The 16,895-nt window shown below is 40.0% G+C and overlaps 2 protein-coding genes across 5 annotated transcripts; both read right to left on the bottom strand.

The window, feature by feature from the left end:
* Window positions 1-534: 534 nt before the first annotated feature.
* Window positions 535-6,868, bottom strand: hyal2b (hyaluronidase 2b). Of its 4 annotated transcripts, none has more exons than XM_049584421.1 (4): window positions 6,735-6,868; window positions 4,021-5,000; window positions 3,593-3,682; window positions 535-3,502 (listed from the first exon to the last, which is right to left on the bottom strand). In XM_049584421.1, exons 2-4 carry the CDS (start codon window positions 4,969-4,971, stop codon window positions 3,113-3,115), a joined length of 1,431 nt encoding a protein of 476 aa, XP_049440378.1. In that variant the 5' UTR covers window positions 4,972-5,000; window positions 6,735-6,868; the 3' UTR covers window positions 535-3,112. The 4 variants fall into 4 exon arrangements, with proteins under 4 accessions (XP_049440378.1, XP_049440369.1, XP_049440360.1 ...); XM_049584412.1 differs by lacking the exon at window positions 6,735-6,868 and adding an exon at window positions 5,589-5,770; XM_049584403.1 differs by lacking the exon at window positions 6,735-6,868 and adding an exon at window positions 5,599-5,770.
* Window positions 6,869-12,090: 5,222 nt separating this feature from the next.
* tusc2b (tumor suppressor 2, mitochondrial calcium regulator b) lies at window positions 12,091-16,691 on the bottom strand. Its single transcript, XM_049587521.1, has 4 exons — window positions 16,544-16,691; window positions 15,418-15,663; window positions 13,086-13,206; window positions 12,091-12,893 (listed from the first exon to the last, which is right to left on the bottom strand). The coding sequence occupies exons 2-4, from the start codon at window positions 15,564-15,566 to the stop codon at window positions 12,828-12,830; spliced, it is 336 nt and encodes a 111-aa protein (XP_049443478.1). The 5' UTR covers window positions 15,567-15,663; window positions 16,544-16,691; the 3' UTR covers window positions 12,091-12,827.
* Window positions 16,692-16,895: the final 204 nt, after the last annotated feature.

Here is a 16,895-nt window from a genome sequence, read left to right as displayed (position 1 = left end):
TTCCACCATTTTCTCCTCTGATTAAGAAACTTTTAACCCTCCTAACAGTTTTTTACCTCAGGAGCTCTTTTAAGGTCTAAGATGCTCTGTGAATAACTTTTATCTTTACAAGGACCTAGTCTAAACTTTAAAGAGAAATTCTATGAAAATGTCACAACTCTAAGAATTTTCTTAGAATTTCGTCACTTGGAGCAACTCTTAGTGAATACGGCCCCAAATTTTTAGTTCAGATTTGACAATCACTGGTCATGATTGCTAATTATTCATCTCAAAAGAGTCCAAAGACTTGTGTTGCTGTACAATAAATGAAAATCAATGGCTGCCTAAAAGATGAAAAGGTTTTTAAACATTATGGTATACCTTTAAAAATGGTTTGCAGCACATCCTAGTTTACAGTTACAGTATGTATGTGTAAAATCTGACTATACATAGGTGACATCTTTCACTCTATACCACATAAACCAGTGGTAACTGTGTCAGACCTGGTTTTTCTAGATCAGTATTTTTGCTCCAACATAAAATGAAATTTAAAGATGACAAATAAAACTTCTTATTTTATTATTATTCTTTACAATGCAACTGAATTGAAAGCCAAGGGAGGTATAACAATCACTGAAGCATTTCCTTTAAGACAAAATTCACAGTGGAACAAATCTCTAACATGACACATTGAATGAAAAGAAAAAGATCAGAGTTTCACTTCTTATAAGACTAAACACGAAAAGGTGCCAGATCCACCTCAACAAAAAAGTATCTAAAGTGCAGTATTTTAAAATGTTTGCAGCATATATAAAACCTATTGCAGCACTATCCAGTTTGTGGAAAACAGCACAACCTGCAACCTTCGTTTCCTACCTCTGATGTTTTATGAAAGCACTCTAAATTTTGCCCTGTCGCTCAAATGTGCCGTATAAATAACTTTGGCTAATACTTCTCTGAGCGGTTCCACAGAGAATAAATACAGAACCTACTGTATAAATATGAAACTGCTCAGCCAGCTTCAGTCCAGCAAATATATTTACTTGGCAATAAACTAATATGAAGATGTATCTACAGTAGCTACTATCGACAGTGTCACTGGCAGGAACCCCGACACAAGCTGATCTGCAAGCGAGCCAAACTACACATTAAAAACACAAGACTGATTATTGTGTATAGAGCCGGAGCGACACTGGATTTCTGAGGCTGATGTTGACATTTAAGTCAAATACTTTTTTTAATACACAAATAGAAACATAATCACTTGGTTATTAAAGAACTGTGGCCAAGACATGTACTTATAAATATGTAGTAAAGAATAAACATATTTTTGACATTTTTGAAGTACAATTTTTTGATATTTATCAGATATACACCAACACCAGTATATTTGGAACCAGCTCGGACAGAGCTCTGACAGCATAAGGAAAGAGTTAGATTTAGGACTTTTAAGACGAAGATAAAACATAACTGGGAAATACTTGGCATTTGTTGCCGAGTTTACTTTGCAATTTTTTGTCACACTGCACGTAATATTCCACTATGTTAGTTCCCATCGTGATACACCGAGCCTCGTATGTAATGCCCTGCACCGATAAAATCCTACTTCCCATGTCTTAGCAGTTTTGCTATTTTTGAAAGATTGATTTAAGACATTTTAACACCAGTTAAGGCCTTATTTTTAAGTCATCCCCACGGCAATAAGACTGGTTAATACGTCCTGAATCCAGTCACACACACTCTAACAATTTTTCACAACTGGACTGGACTGTGTAATGGACAATTTTATTTTAATTTAATCTCTATTTATGCATTTATTCTAATGTATTTTATGTTGTCTTTTGTCTTTTATGAGCTGCTGGACAGCTGAATTTCCCTTTGGGATAAATAAAGTTCTTTCTATTCTATGAATTGAATACTTTTTAAGAGTGTTCATGGATCTGTGGGAACCCTGTTATATTGGCAATGAGCGGCTGGACTCAAACTGCGTAGCGTTAGATACTCCTGGTATCTGTCTGTTTCCATAAAACAAATTTGGCAAAGGTTGTATGACCTGAATGCTGAACTGTAACTTCTTTTGTTACGAAAATCAGTTTCACAGTGATACCCAGTTAAATTAGAGGACACCATTCGCAAGTAAATAGTGACATTTATATTTTCTTTTCTGTCTTTTCAGGTCTGTCCGCTCTTTCCTTCATAAATACATTGTCCTTGTTAATTTAAAGAAAACTGGCAGGCATGTGTAGTTCATAAAGCACTGTATAAGTAAAGCACTGTGGCCAGCAGAGGGCCGAGATAAACACTGCTGTAAAAACCTCAATAATCACAACTTGTAAACAAAGGCAACCATAAAAAAGAGCACTTCATCATCCAGTTAAGGCACAGTTTTGAACTGAAACAGGCAGGTCCAGCCGTGTTGTTTCTAGAAGCCAAATTATCTTTCAGACTCAGTTTCTCATAATTTATCACCGTCTGGCATAATTAGCTATTTACATTTCATAAGGCTAACACTTAATGGCTTAATGCTTAACGGACACCGACTATAAAGTCTAAAATAGGCAGCATCGTGTAAATGTAGAATATTACAGTCAATGCCGGATGTCGCTGAGCTTTAAATGTACCTTTCTTCCACTTTTTGTTTCAGCCTCATGTTGTTCCATTAATAAAAACATGATAAATAATCATTAAAAAACAACTTTCAGGTTAAGCAGTCCTTTTCTTGTGAGGCATTTTATCCTCTGTGGGAACAGTCCCATAATTACACTGTAGTCCCATTCAAAGTGTAGTGATGGTAAAGAGTATCCCTCATCTGGAGGTCAGGGTCAGCATGGAGTATGACAGACGCCTTGAAGAAATCTGATTTTTGACATAATTTGCCAGACGTTAATGACCAGCTGCAACACTGATGGACGGACATTAGTACTGAGGTTGGAGCTCTGCCAACGCTGCATGCTGGGATAAAAAAAATCTCCCATCATACTGGGAGATCTCTGAAGACAGGACTGATTGTCTGCTGTTGTCAATGCAGCATCACCACTGGTGCACAGTAACTGACCCCCTTTATGTTGCAAAGTCTGAGCTGTCCTTTTCAGTTCTGGCAGAAGCAGTGAATAGTTTGGGCTTCTCAGTTTCCTCAGTGTAGGAGAGTGAGGAGTCCTAGTGGGAGTAAAAGGCAAAGAGGCCAGGTCCCGAAGACAGAGGAGGCTCTATTCTGGCCTTTTTCTTTCTGAGCACAGGCCTCACCCCTGTACCCACTGTAGCATTGGCACTGGAAGTGTGTGCGGAAAAGAGCCAGCTCGGCCTGGCCGGGCGAGCCTGTAACCTTCAGCTGGCCACCCTGACTGGTGATGCTGTGTGTTGAGGTACTAAGATGCAGGTACACGTCATTGTCTGATATTTTGCGCTGACAGCGGCCGTGAGATTTGCACACCACCTTACTGCAATGTTCTGCTGCTGTGGACACATTGAGGAGGTACCGGCCCAGCTCTCCCTGTAGATACTCATTCAGGATAGAGCAGCTGGCCTGCAGGTAGAAAAAGAAATGGATGTTAACAACCAAGTATTAAACACTGGGCTGTTTAGCATCAAAATGAGCAGATGGTATGACACTTACACTGTTGCTTGCATAGGAGGTGTCCCCCCAGAAGATTACACCTGCAGCTCCAAGTGCAACACTCTCACCAATGGTGGAAACCAGATCAGTCTAGAAAACATTACACAAACAGTTCAGCAGGTGTCACACAGAAAAAAATGTGTTCATTTAACTAAAGTCAATATTTTCAGGTCACTAAGCTGCACAAAGTATAATGATAATAATAACCTTCTCACTGCAGTGACAGCAGTGTTAACATAGTGTCAACCACAGCTTTAGTTTTGATTAACTGCTACACACTGCATACACTTTCTATTCAGCAGCAATGTGTGGCCTCCTGGCGACTGCATCCTTGCATCAAATGATTAAATATAATAACTGAACTTCTTTATAACATAATAAATGTATAAACTCCTGTATTTGATGAATCATTGCTCAAGCCAACTAACCTGAGTTAGGAGGGTCATCTGATTCATGTAAGTAGGGCGGGTATAAACAAAAACAGGTCGTGCCAATCCATCTCCAACAGACGCCAGGCGCATCGCTTCCTTTACCCTGTTTCGGACAAAGAGACGTCCATAATTTGTAGAACCTAGTACAGAACCTATGTATATAGACGGGAACAACGCTGTACACTCCATCCACAGCCAGTTGAGTTGATCATTGCGGCCCGTCTCTACAGCAGGACAGCGGCCTGTGTAGTTCTCCAGGCCATTCCTGTAGTCGTGGTTGTAACAATCTGGAAACAGGTAGAAGCCCCACAGTTGATTGGGCCTCAAATTCTTGGCAAATTTCAGAGTTTCCAGCATAAATTTGCGAGCTGACAGCTCAAATTCCTGCTGCGCAACTTTCCCCACTTGTTCTGGGGTCCACTTGGGGTTCTTTTTGGCCACCATTTCACGGGATTTATTTCGATAGATATCTTTAATATCCCAGTTTCGGATCCACAGTGGGCGCCACTCCTCCCAGTCAATCACAGCCAAACCTTTTGCGTCTGGCTCACGTATGTATTTCTGCAAACCTTCAGGCATCTTGTCATAATGTTGAGTGAGACTGGCAAGCTGTGGAAGGCCTCCGTTCACTGCAGTGCCACCTCGCTCATAATAGGGATACAACCCAAGGCGCTCCTTATAGAAAATTGTGAGGTTCTGTCGGACAAAGCCCTCATTGGGAGATGCTACAATGTCAAACTGATTCAGAGATAAAGTAATGCCATGTCGCGGGGCACACTCCTGTGTTGGGGCATTCCACGCAAGAAGAACTGGCTTCTGGGAATATAATGGCCATCTTGTCTGCTTTATATCTGCTGAACACAAGACTGTCCACGATGTTAACAGAGTCAGGAGCAACCAGGGCAGCTGGCCAGCTGTGAGGAGAAGAGAGGGAAATACAGCTTCCATGTTCACAGCTTGCCTTCTCTTCTCTTTTTCTTGAAAAAACAAACAAAGCAAATTGTTAAGTGGGGCAAAAATGAAACAAAAACAGTTTCAGTTACTGTGAGGTGGTACAGGGAATTTAGCAACACTTTAAGTGTGATTAAATATATCAAAATAGGAAGTCTTTAGGTAGACCTTCAGGTGATGTTTTACAGAGTTTCAGGTGTTTTCAAAGCAACAGGATTTTACAGGTAGAACGAGTTTCAGTGAGCATCTCGAGCATAGGGGTATACATACTGTTAGGATGTCTAAGATAATTTACAGGAAATTTGTCTTTTATTGTCTTATTGCTAGTATTACCAAGTATGGTTAACAGGAGTCAACTTCCCTTTTTGATAGACGTTACATGAATCATTTTGCTTCGGAAATGACAAGCAATAAGTTAAAAGTCAGCTAGAGCGAGATGTAAAGCAAAAAACTTACTACTTTTAACATTTAACTGCACATTCAAGTTCTCTCTGACTGCTCTGAACTTCTTCCGTACACGAACTCAGTAAACGTAAGTTGGTCAAATTAGCTCAAAGTTTCATTGATACTGACAAAGATGCTAGGTTAGCTAACGTGTTGTTTCTTCTTCCTACCCAGTCTGACCTGCTGTAGTGAAGCTGAGGACGGGGGCTTATTCCACTCATGTAACCGTCACATAAATTGCTTTTCCACCGCCCTGCCATGTGAAAGATAACAGTCGGAGTGCGTTTAGTCCATGTTGATGATTCACAAAACTGCCAGCTAAGCTAGTAGCTGGAGCCACGGCAGGAGCGGTGGTGACGGTACAACGTTGAGCAACAACAGTTCAGTGAATCAAGTTCCCGAGTAGGGGGGTCGTAAATTAATAAAAACATAAAGCATATTGTTTCGCCATTTGTATTGAAACAGCATTGAAGTTTACTTTAAATAAAGTAATATTAAACACTTAAGTATGATTATAACCCTGTCTGGCATTAGTTTGAGCGTGAAATTACACACCAGTGCTCCTGTCTCCCTCCCCTGAAAAAGACCAAAGTAGTCTGTCCTTCAAGTTATGCTCTAAATTAACTGTAGAGGGAAGTCAATGTGAAACAGATTCCTCACAGGTTATAATGCTAAATAGCTGTTGTATCCAGTTCCTACTATGAAGCCTATTTTAATTTATGATGCTACAGTGTAAAAAGGTACAATATAAACTGAACAAATAAATGGAGCACTGGACATTTAGGCACAGGGTGCATGGTTGGGTCCTTTTATTTATGGTTTATACATAATGGCAGCAAGAAAAATCAGATGGAAAACACATTTTAAACATTGAACTAGTTATTAAATTATTTACTTGAATTGAACTAGATAATTTAGCTAGCTTTAGCTTTATCTCCAGGCTCCTTGCATCTTGCTCAGAATAAGTATCATTGTAGTGTTAAAAAGCTGTTAATGGGAATGCTTTGGGAAAAAATACATTTATATTCTTAATTTGCATTATGTAAATCTTTTAATCTGGAAAACACTTTGTTCCTAAGCTTGAAAAGTGCCACATGAATAAAATTAAAAACTATTTTTGCTCTGAGGAAAGTGACTTAATCTTAAAAAGTGTCAGGCTATTCTTCACATTTGAGCTTGAATATGAGCATGCTCTGATTGTAATGTAGTCCCAGTGTGAGAGAAAATATATATTTTTGAGTTGATACAGCCCAGTTATCATTAATATGTTTTAAAGCTGTCATTTCATTTATGATGTGTCCAAAAATGTCTCTTACCAGCAGCCTTTTCCTCTCCAATCTCTGGATGAAAGTAGTGTAATCAAGCTGTTTAAGATGCATAAAGCCCAGGCTTTTTATTATGCTCCATTATCATAGCCTGTGAGCTCCTCTCAACAGAGCAGACAGATGCAGTAGTTCATTCTGTGCTGAAATCCACCCCTGACTGGTATTTAAATATCCAGCAGACTCCACCTCTGTTTGGGAGTTTCAAAGAGCAGCTTATCTTGCATTTCTCTCTGACACCATCCAGCAGAGGCAGATTCAAATTAAGTATGTTGTTCGGATGTCATTCCCTATTCATGTGTCACCACCCAGGGACTGTGTTGTAGTGCCACTTGACTTAACTGTAATTAATCTGTCACTGGAGCTAATCAGCATCTCTTCACATCTGCTGCTTGTATTGGTTTACCTGCAATTTTATGTTATTATGTGTTATTATTTAATATTAAATACTTTGATGCTCCATAGTTTCTGTAGCAAATCTGATATGACCAGTTATGAAAAGACTTATTCTGCCAAATTAACCTGGGTGTGGAAGTCAATGACTAATGCAGATTTTAGGTGAAATGTTTCAGTCTGTTATGTTTCGATGCAGAAAAACCACCGCTCCACCCAGCGTGATCTTGGCATGGTGCTGGAAACATCAAAGAGTCTAGACCAGTAGAAAAAGATCTATGCAGTGTTTCACTTTATTGTTGAGCTTCCTGTCTATTAGACCCTCATCAGAGCATACATAAGGTAACAATAAGGTAAAAGTAACCAATCTCAGTCTGGTCACAGGCAGTATGCCAGTATACCCTAGTGGTAGAAGCTCCACCCACTGGGAGTTGTAGTGTTTTCAGTGGTGAATGGAAAACTGTGAGGCATACAAATGGAAGCCACACTTGTCTTGTCATACAACTTTTTCTCCCAGTCTGCTACATATAATAAAAAAGGATATGGACGTATCGAGCAACGCAGCGCTCTCAGTCTGTTTGTGTTTAAGAACCATGAATCCATTACAGGTATTTTTAACCTCAGCAAAACTGAGAGTAGATGAAGTCTAGCTGTTATTTACTGATACCTGAAGCTAAGAAAAGTAAATGACAGACACATGACACATTCACACACCTTTAGCTGTTACATAACCTCCTGAATGATGAGGTCAAAAGGCTGTATGTAAGTCACAGAATTCCATTTGCATGATCACACACTCAGTAAGATCACTTGACCAGTCTGATAATGCTTGTTTTTCATTAAACCAGAAAACTGACTTATACACTTAGACCCCCAAGGGCCCTAAAGTCCCAGGTAGATCTACTACATAGGATTTAATCACATTAATTCAAACCAACTGAATTTATTTTGAAACACAGAACAATATTAAGTGAGACAATAAGTGTTGAGACTAAAGCAAACACTAGAACAACGTGATGAAAACAGTGTGTGTTTGTGTTTCTTTGTGTGTTTGTGTGTATCAGTGACATATTTCACATTACACAATCGATTCATTGAGGGTAAAGACACTAAACTGTTTGCTCAGACTGCATAACATGAGTTTACATGTGACACCATGGGTCTTGCAGGTTAAGCAGGTACTGATGACTGTGGTTTGTTTAACCTCTGGCTCACAAAAAGTGTAACAACATCAAATGGTTAAAGCTAATTGTTGAACAAAAGCTAAAAGATCAGTTCATGCGAAAGTGGCAAAGTGAGCTCAGAAGTATGCCATCATGTGATATTTATATAAAGTTTAAACAAGAACATAAATTGTTAAAGTGTCTGTTGTATGAAAACCAAAAGTACCAGCAGGCTATTTGCAATTTAAGTGTGAACAACACCAGACTTCTTAAAGTCATTGGATGATAAAGGGCTGGATAGAAACTACAGGATCCGTAATGACAATCATTTGGGAGTTTGAGTTTTGTATTCTGTTTGAATCTAAGGATGTAAGTGCAATTAAATATTGAGGCATTAGCCAAAGTTATTTAAACCACCTATCTGTGCTTACAATAATTTGTTGTTACAATCACACATGCCAAAAGTTATTTGTAAACAGTGTGGTAAAACAGTCTCTGCCTCGCCTTTCTCACCACTGAGTCAGTATGCAGTACCAAGGTCAGGCCCTTGATGATGTGGACACCAAGGTATTTGAGGATACCCACCCAAAGTATTCTGAATCTGAATTCACCATGGACAGTTGATACTGAGAGGGGCGTAGCTCCTTGGCTGCTTCTTCCCAAAGTCCACTATCATCTCCTTAGTTTTGCTAATGTTCAGGAGTAGCTTGTTGTCCTGACACCAACAGGCCAGGAAGGCCTTTTCATCGTTATCTGTGATCAGGCCCACCACAACTGTGCTGTCAGCAAACTTGATCATGATCTGAAGTGGCTACACAGTCATGTGTGTCCCAAGAGTACAGCAGGGGATTCAAAACGCAGCCCTGGTGTGCTCCTGTGTTAAGGATGAGGGTGTAAGAGGTGTGCCTGCCCACTCTCATCACCTGGGCTCTGCCCGATAGGAAGTTGATGATCCACATGCGCAGTGAGTTTAATCCCAGTTCCTTGAGCTTTGTGACCAGCCTGAAGGGAACTATGGTGTTAAACACTGAACTGTACTCAATGAACAGCAATCTCACATAGCTCCCTTTCTTTTTCAGGTGAGATAAGGTGGTGTGGAGGATGCGTGCTATGGCCCCTTCTGTAGATCGGTTGGAATGGTTGGGACCAGATCTGTGTGCTGGTTAGTGAGGAGCACATGTAATCCTTCATCAGTCGTTCAAACACTTCATCACAACAGCGGTAAGTGTCACTGGGTAGTAGTCTTTCAGCCATTATTGCCAGTTACGGCACTTGGACCCACACTGACTGTTGGCTTTCTTACTTAAGTTCACTTGTAGTTATATCAAAGCTTAGGGTGTCACACTGAGATTCGTGAATCATAGAAATATTATTTCAACCTTTTGTTGAACTAAATGGCACTTCTGAGAGTTAATATATTACTTCACAAAGATCTTGTGTTAGATCTGTTTGCACATGTAGCAAAGAAAACACTTTAAAGTGCTTATATCGACAAAAGCTATATTTTCACACTATTGACCTCATTGCTCCGTTTTTACCTTTGTCAAATACACACAGACGTCATGACTAATAGATTCCTGCTCTGACAACAGCTCCTCCAGAGTGCATGGGTAAGTTATTCTTGATTTCCCTGATGCTGTTTCAAAAACATTATGCATGTCTGAAACACACATCTTTGTAAGAAAAAAAGCAGAATGATTCACACATTATTTTTTAATGACAAGGAAAAAGATGGTGAACCTTCACGTCTTTAACTGTGCTCAGGCTTTAGTCAGCAAAGCCAGACGCCGGGTGGTTTGCTGAGTCAAATCTTTTCTTTTAACCTCAATACTGCAATTCACCTCGTGGCCTTGCATATTATTACAGTTCTGTGAAAGTAAACAACAGAAAGTAATTGTGCTGCCATGTCTCCCCCCAGACTCAGCTGAAAAAGATGCTCGCCCAGAGGTACAGCAAAGCACAAAGACTTGTGTAGAGTAAAATCATTTCATAAAAGCAATAAAGTGGAGTGGATTTTGGCACAGTCCTCTTTATCCTCTGGGGAGAACAATATCACAGACAGCTTTGCAGAAAACTCTTTCCCATGGAGAGTGCATCAGTGGCCTTCACTTCTCTCCTACCTTCACCCAGCACTCATTAGCGGACACACATACACTCACTTCGCCTCCCAACAGTGGTTTGTATCTGCAATTTCCTTTGCAGGTGGCTAATTTCATAACAGGTGGAGGTCAACAGGGGCATTATTTCCACTTCATGGGTGAATGGGTCCTGTCAGTTCATTTTTGCATTTACAACCTGAGCTCTCTGTTGTTATAAAAGATTACTTGACAAATATCTTTTATGAGCTTGCCAAATAATTGTTAAATAACGACTCAGCCTAGCAAGACACACTTGACTTTGCTGAAGACATTTCCTTCCTCCGTTATCTTCTTAACATTTTAGTTTCACTGAGCAGAATATGGTGCGTATCAGGATTTTAGTCCCTTTAAAGCCACTGTTTCAGATTCTGTAAATATTTCCCACAAAAAAAACACACCTAGTATATGGATAATTATTCATTTTCTTTCTTTCTTCTTACCCCAGGAGTTTATATAGGCAATGTTGATAAATGGCTTTTCTTTCACCTTTGATCTTGACAGCTTGTGATAGAGTAAATGCAAAAGAAAATGGGAATTGCTGATTTTTGCTATTTAATTAATTATAAGTGAGTCCTAAGAGTCATAAGATTGATTATTCTGATCTTAGGTTTCACTTCCTCAACTGTTATCAGTTAACTATAGAACTGACCCTTCGCTAAGTTCTGCCGCAAACTGGCCAGTCATACATAGCATCGGGCCAGCTCAGACCAGGGTCCAACAACAATACAGCTGTGCTCTACTGACTCTAATGAAATCATTTCAGATTTCCTTCATTTTCAGGCTGGTTTTGTGGATTTTGTTGTGTATTAATGATACTCGTTACCTGGAGAGGCCGGAAAAAGATATATGTTTCTTCTCTGTTCCAAAACCAAAATCAAACCCTGAGAAGTGTAGGGTTAGCTAGCTAGCTACTGAAGATATAGCCTACTGAATGTATACACATGCTGCTTTTGCTTTTTAATGATTAAAACAGTGAAACAAAGACCGACCCTGCTGTACAGGAACCAGTGAAGGGAAGCAGGGAAACTTTGCTGATATTCAACCAGCTGTGTGTCATCGCAGATAATTGTTGCTGGCAGCAGCACGGGGGTGAAGCCAAACTGTGATATGGTGATTCACTTTTACACTGTGATCTGTAGCCTACAGTTCAGCTTTAGCTTCTAACTATCTTTGTCTTTTTAACCTGTTGTTGCTGCTGAGTCAGTTTGACATCCTGGATATATCCTTCAAACACAGACTGTAGACTCCTCTGTCTGCCTCTCTCTGGAATCGCTGTTTAATTTTTCCAAAAATATGATAATATTTCTTGACTCCAACAGCTTGTTGGCCCATCACAAAGAGGCGGGGCTTAGCAAAAGGTCAATTCTGGTCTAAATAAACAACCAAAATCTTTTTAGATGGAGGTCCCTGAAGCAAAGTCTTATCAAATGTGGGGTCCGTGACATCATATATATCAATTAAGTAGTCCTTGACCCAAAAAGAGGCTGCGAACCACTGTCCTACATGCTTGGAAAGGAAAGGGTAAGCGGAGGGGTATCTAGTTGGTTGCAATCTGCAACCTCACAGGTAGATGCCATTAAATCCTACACACTGGTCATTAATTACACTGTTCAGCTTTAATGTGTTGATATAAAAAAGGACCATGACACACACAGATTAGCATTTGATATTGTAATTAAAAAACAGTTATAATAAATTAAAAGTGAAACATATTATGCCAAAGCAGCAAACAAAACAACAGGATCTCTCATTAGACTCACTGCTGCTGTGTACATGTGTGGCTCTGAGGTCATTGAAGCCAGTCCATCCAACATATGACATTAATCCACTTCAGATTTTGACGGCCACTGATTGTCAACTCCCTAGGCTATTTACTGATAAGCAGATCTTGTTCCATGCATAAAAAAGCAAGTCATGATGGTGTCGAAAAAAAAAGGATAAAGAAAGTGTGCACTTAAAACTTTCCCGCTCTAGCTATGACCGTGACAGAGGGAAGAACTGGTTACGTTCTCCTCAAACTCCTAGAGTTCAATGAATCATACCAGAAAACAATCTGCTGCGATAAATCCCAGCCTCTGTCACATTTCATCCCGTGTCTGCACACACATTCACACGTACATGCACACAAACCATGATCTGTAAACTGAGAGGGTTTTGCCAACTTGGCACCCCTCTAGATCTCACTGGTGACCTATTCTGTGTCTAACTGCACACAAGCCAAAACAGATCACATGCAGAGGCTCAGCACACATTGCATCAGCCTGTCCACATAAGGGCATCATATATATCAAGAGATCATGTTGTTTTAAAAGGTGGTTCAGGCTTCCAGCTGTAGGGGAAACCACAGGACGGAGTTGACACAGTGGCTTGTCTGAGACGCTGCTCAGGCATCATCAGGCTTCACAGAGGATAACTGGGAAATCTACATGGATGCAAGGGATCTCCAGCTTTATAATTCCCTGAGAGGAGACAAAAGAGATTAAATTATTTGGACTGATATCACAGTGCTCCTGCTGGTGAGTTAAACCTGGGGCTGGGTATCATTTAAAAAATAACAATGCCTTAAGGTATCAATAGCTTTAAGGTATCGACTGAAACAACCGATATCCAGCCCTAGTGAAGCCCTAGTTTTGAGATTATAATTTCCTCACCTGAGGTGTTAGGTTTTTTTGAATCCTCTTCAGCTTAGCTTTTTTACGTCCATTTTTTGTCACAATTGTCTCTTCATAGAACTCGTGGGCCAAGTCACCATCTTCATCAAAGAACATAGAGCTGCAGCAGAGAGACTGAGTTCATTATCCATTCATAAATAACGTGTGTATGCTCAAATCTTCAGAGGGCACTAAAACTACAGGTTAGTGACAACATTACAAGATGTACTACAAATATTACAGTAAGGAATTTTATCATTAACTTTTAATGACAACATATGATGACGTGAATGTCAAACATTATTTGTTACAAAAAATGAGAGAAGTTAAAGGGAAACACAGGCATTTTTGGACCCTCACCTTATTTTTCCATGTTTGTGTCTAAGTAACTAATGGAGACGTGGAGTTTTTAAAAAAAAAACAACAAAACAAAACACCGAGAGACTGCTACAGTCTGCAGCAGCAAAATAGGCTGCAAAGTAATCCCTACAAGCAACTGTGCACACACTGTCAATTTACATCCATTAAAAGTGTGTTTTTGCTACTGACAGGCTCAGATTGTTGTTTTAAGTGTCTAACAACAATTAAATGCATTTCTTCACCTTTTGCTGATCCGGGCTTTGTGTAACCAAGCCTTACTCGAGGAGAGGTCTTCATGACATTCATGACATTGAAAATCTTTTAGATAACACGAAGTTTAACTTTCTGTACTCCAACACCACAAACTCTTAATGCAAGTCCTCTCTCCAACTCATTAATGTTTCCACATCACAATATTTCAAAGTGAGACTTCTCCTTGAGTGAGACTTGATCACAAAAACAAACAGACCAGCGAAAGGTGAGGAAAAATGTTTCATTTCTCAGTAGGATACTTTCCAACATGCTGTCAGATACTTAGAATAACAATCTGAGCTTGTCAGTAGCAAAAACAAGCATTAATGAATAGAAATTGATAGTGCAGAATTGCCTGTAGGGATCACATTGCAGCATGTTTCATTGCTGTGGCTGCGGCTGCTTCCCTCAGTGCTGGACCAGTTTTAAAAATAGTTGTCTCTATTAGTCACATGGACACAAAAACAGGATAATAGGGTCCAGGTTGAAAAAACACCAAAGTTTCTCTTTAATGAGAAAGCCAATAAAACCACAACAAGCCACTTAGTTTACTTATGACTCGGCTCAGTAAACCTCAGAATTTTGTTCAGATTGTATCAAAACATTCAGTCGGCTGTCTGCGTGTAGGTAAAATGCCTTGGTCAGAGGAGTATGGTGAGCAAACGCCTCAGTGCAACAGTGGTGTACATCAGCAGGAATTTATTTTTCCTTGGATGATGGAATGACCCACCCCACTCTGTCTTACTCTGTCTCTGATTGGCTTACTTTGGCAATCTTACCCAACCCTTGCAAATATCACCCCTCTTGTCTAAACCTAACCAACCCCACCAAAAAAAGGCAACAAGTTTTAGCCAGTAAGATGGAAAGTAGGGCGGGTCACGCCTTCACCATCCTGAGAAAAGAAAATGTGCCATCTATACACCATGTTTGTGTCCACGCCTGTAAAATAAAAACAACAGGAATGAAGATAAAGTGGACACATTATCATGAAGACTGGCTGAAGGGGTCACCCGATCTGACAAACCCTGGTTTATGGTATAATGCATCAGTGGATTGTATAATGCATCATTGCATCGGTCAGAACTGTTGTGCAAACATCGTAAATTTATGGCTCCATTTTGTCCAGTGTCAAAAGCACAGTCTGAGTGTGAATGTGTGGGAATGTTTTCTGTGCAAACAGGGTACGTCTCTTTATGGACAGTCTTTTTGAAAGCTTTTTTAAATGAGCACATAATACACTATGTTACACAATATTCTCAAGCTCTGTCCAAGAACATTAGTCACATTGGCGAACTCCAATAGTCCTCTTCATACCCACAACTTCGCCCAGTAGCTCACCTTTTATAGCGAAGTTGGGAGGGATGTTTAAAGCTTGCACTCTATGTTTGTGTGACGCCATCACATCAGTAAGTGTGTTTACATGGACATAAATAACCTGTTCATGATCATAACCGGGATAAGCCTCATAAACAGATTATTCATGTCCATGTAAATGCACTCAATGTGCAGCTATTTTTCTGTGGAACATTTTGTAAGCAAAAGGGACTGGGAGGTCAAATTCATCTCCAAATTAATAACTGAATACAGCAAATAAAAAAAACTCTGCTCTACTGGGAACTAAGAGAAGCATCAATATGGGGATTCAAGGCAATATGATGTTTGGATCAGTCTGTAAGTGCTATAATATCTGAAAAAAGGCTGAGACTATCTATATATCTACCTTCGTCTAGTAAACACAAAAGGTGTTGCGCCTGGGAAACTTCGTACTCTCGCCATTGACTGCTCGCTTCCATCTTTGGTTGGATCATCCGTACTACCTGAGCCAGAAAAAGGCCAAAATCCTTTGGATTTGGAGCCACTACCACCCATCTTCAGCTGCAGCACATTATTTTCTTGGGTCACAGGACTGCCAGTGGTGTTACAGTGTTACTGTACCAGGAGAAAAGTGACCTTCAGAATATGAAACCTATGAGAAGTGACACAGGAAAAGGAGTCATTTTGGGCAATATATTATAACACAAGCATAGAAAAGGAAAGGAAAAAAACTTCAATGAACATCACATATGAGCAACACCATAGACAGGAACACTAACTCCACCTTAAGTATGACAAAGGAAAGAAATAGGCTACACTACACTGCAAAATCTGTGCATTTGTATCTACAGTATAGCCAATGCAAATTAAAACAGTACATACCATTCGTCTGTAGCCAATAATTAAATCTTGCTTATGTCAACATAAGAGACACAATAAAGATATACAGGAGGACAAAGAGAAGACAAAGCCCAGGGTGGTGTCGACCACAATTAGGTTATGATTTGAGTCATGTGTCTTATGTCCTTATGCCAGAATGTAGCAGGCCAGTACATGACAGTGCAAACAGACAAGGCAACATTACACACAGTATATATTATAATTAATGCAATACAAAGCCTGCCAACGTCTGAACCCTGACTACCCCTCTATGTACCGTTATTATCAGGTAAAATTGTTGTTTAAAAGCAACAAAAATCCTGAGTAACGTTAGCCAGCTCTGCTTGGAGTCTAGGGGGCTCGGTACCATTAGCATAGATTATCTGGACAGGACGGCTAACGGCTAGCTAGCTTCAACCGACAGGACCGTTAAGAAAACGGTCCTGTGTGCGTTAGTTTCACTGCTCTCACTCACTGCTGTGTCACATCATGTCCTGGCTGCTGACATTACCACTAGCTGAAGACACTTAGCTCTCTGTTCCTAGCATTAGCCAGGTCAACATGTTTCTATCTGGTTCACAAAATAACGTTTACTGACGCTGCCAAATGCTAAATGGCGTTTGCCGCTCCCGCTTAGTTGGTTAACAACATACCGAAAGTGGGTTTGATGTGTTCGCGGGTATGAAATGTTGTTTGTTGAATTTGTCTTGCTGGGTTGCTAAATCTGTAGAAGATAACACACACATAAGATACGCTAGCTGTTTATGCTAACCAACGTTTTTCTTCTTCTACGTCTTTTTGTCTAGCAGCTGGTGAACAGACCGAGGTGAGCTACCGCCACCACATGGACAAGAGGGAAACAGCAGCTGGAGAGTACTGAAGAGGAGTATTGTAAATTAATAAATTAATTAATAAATATACTGTCTGACTGACACTGAAAAAGAACAGTATGGACCGTTTCATTGCTATTCTGTTGCTAGGGCAACAACTTTGCTTCCTGTTTAC

The sequence above is a fragment of the Epinephelus fuscoguttatus genome, linkage group LG1 (genome assembly GCF_011397635.1).
Source record: "Epinephelus fuscoguttatus linkage group LG1, E.fuscoguttatus.final_Chr_v1".
Classification (NCBI taxonomy): Eukaryota; Metazoa; Chordata; class Actinopteri; order Perciformes; family Serranidae; genus Epinephelus; species Epinephelus fuscoguttatus.
The sequence above is the reverse complement of the archived record's forward strand: the minus strand, read 5'-3'. Positions and strand labels throughout refer to the sequence as shown.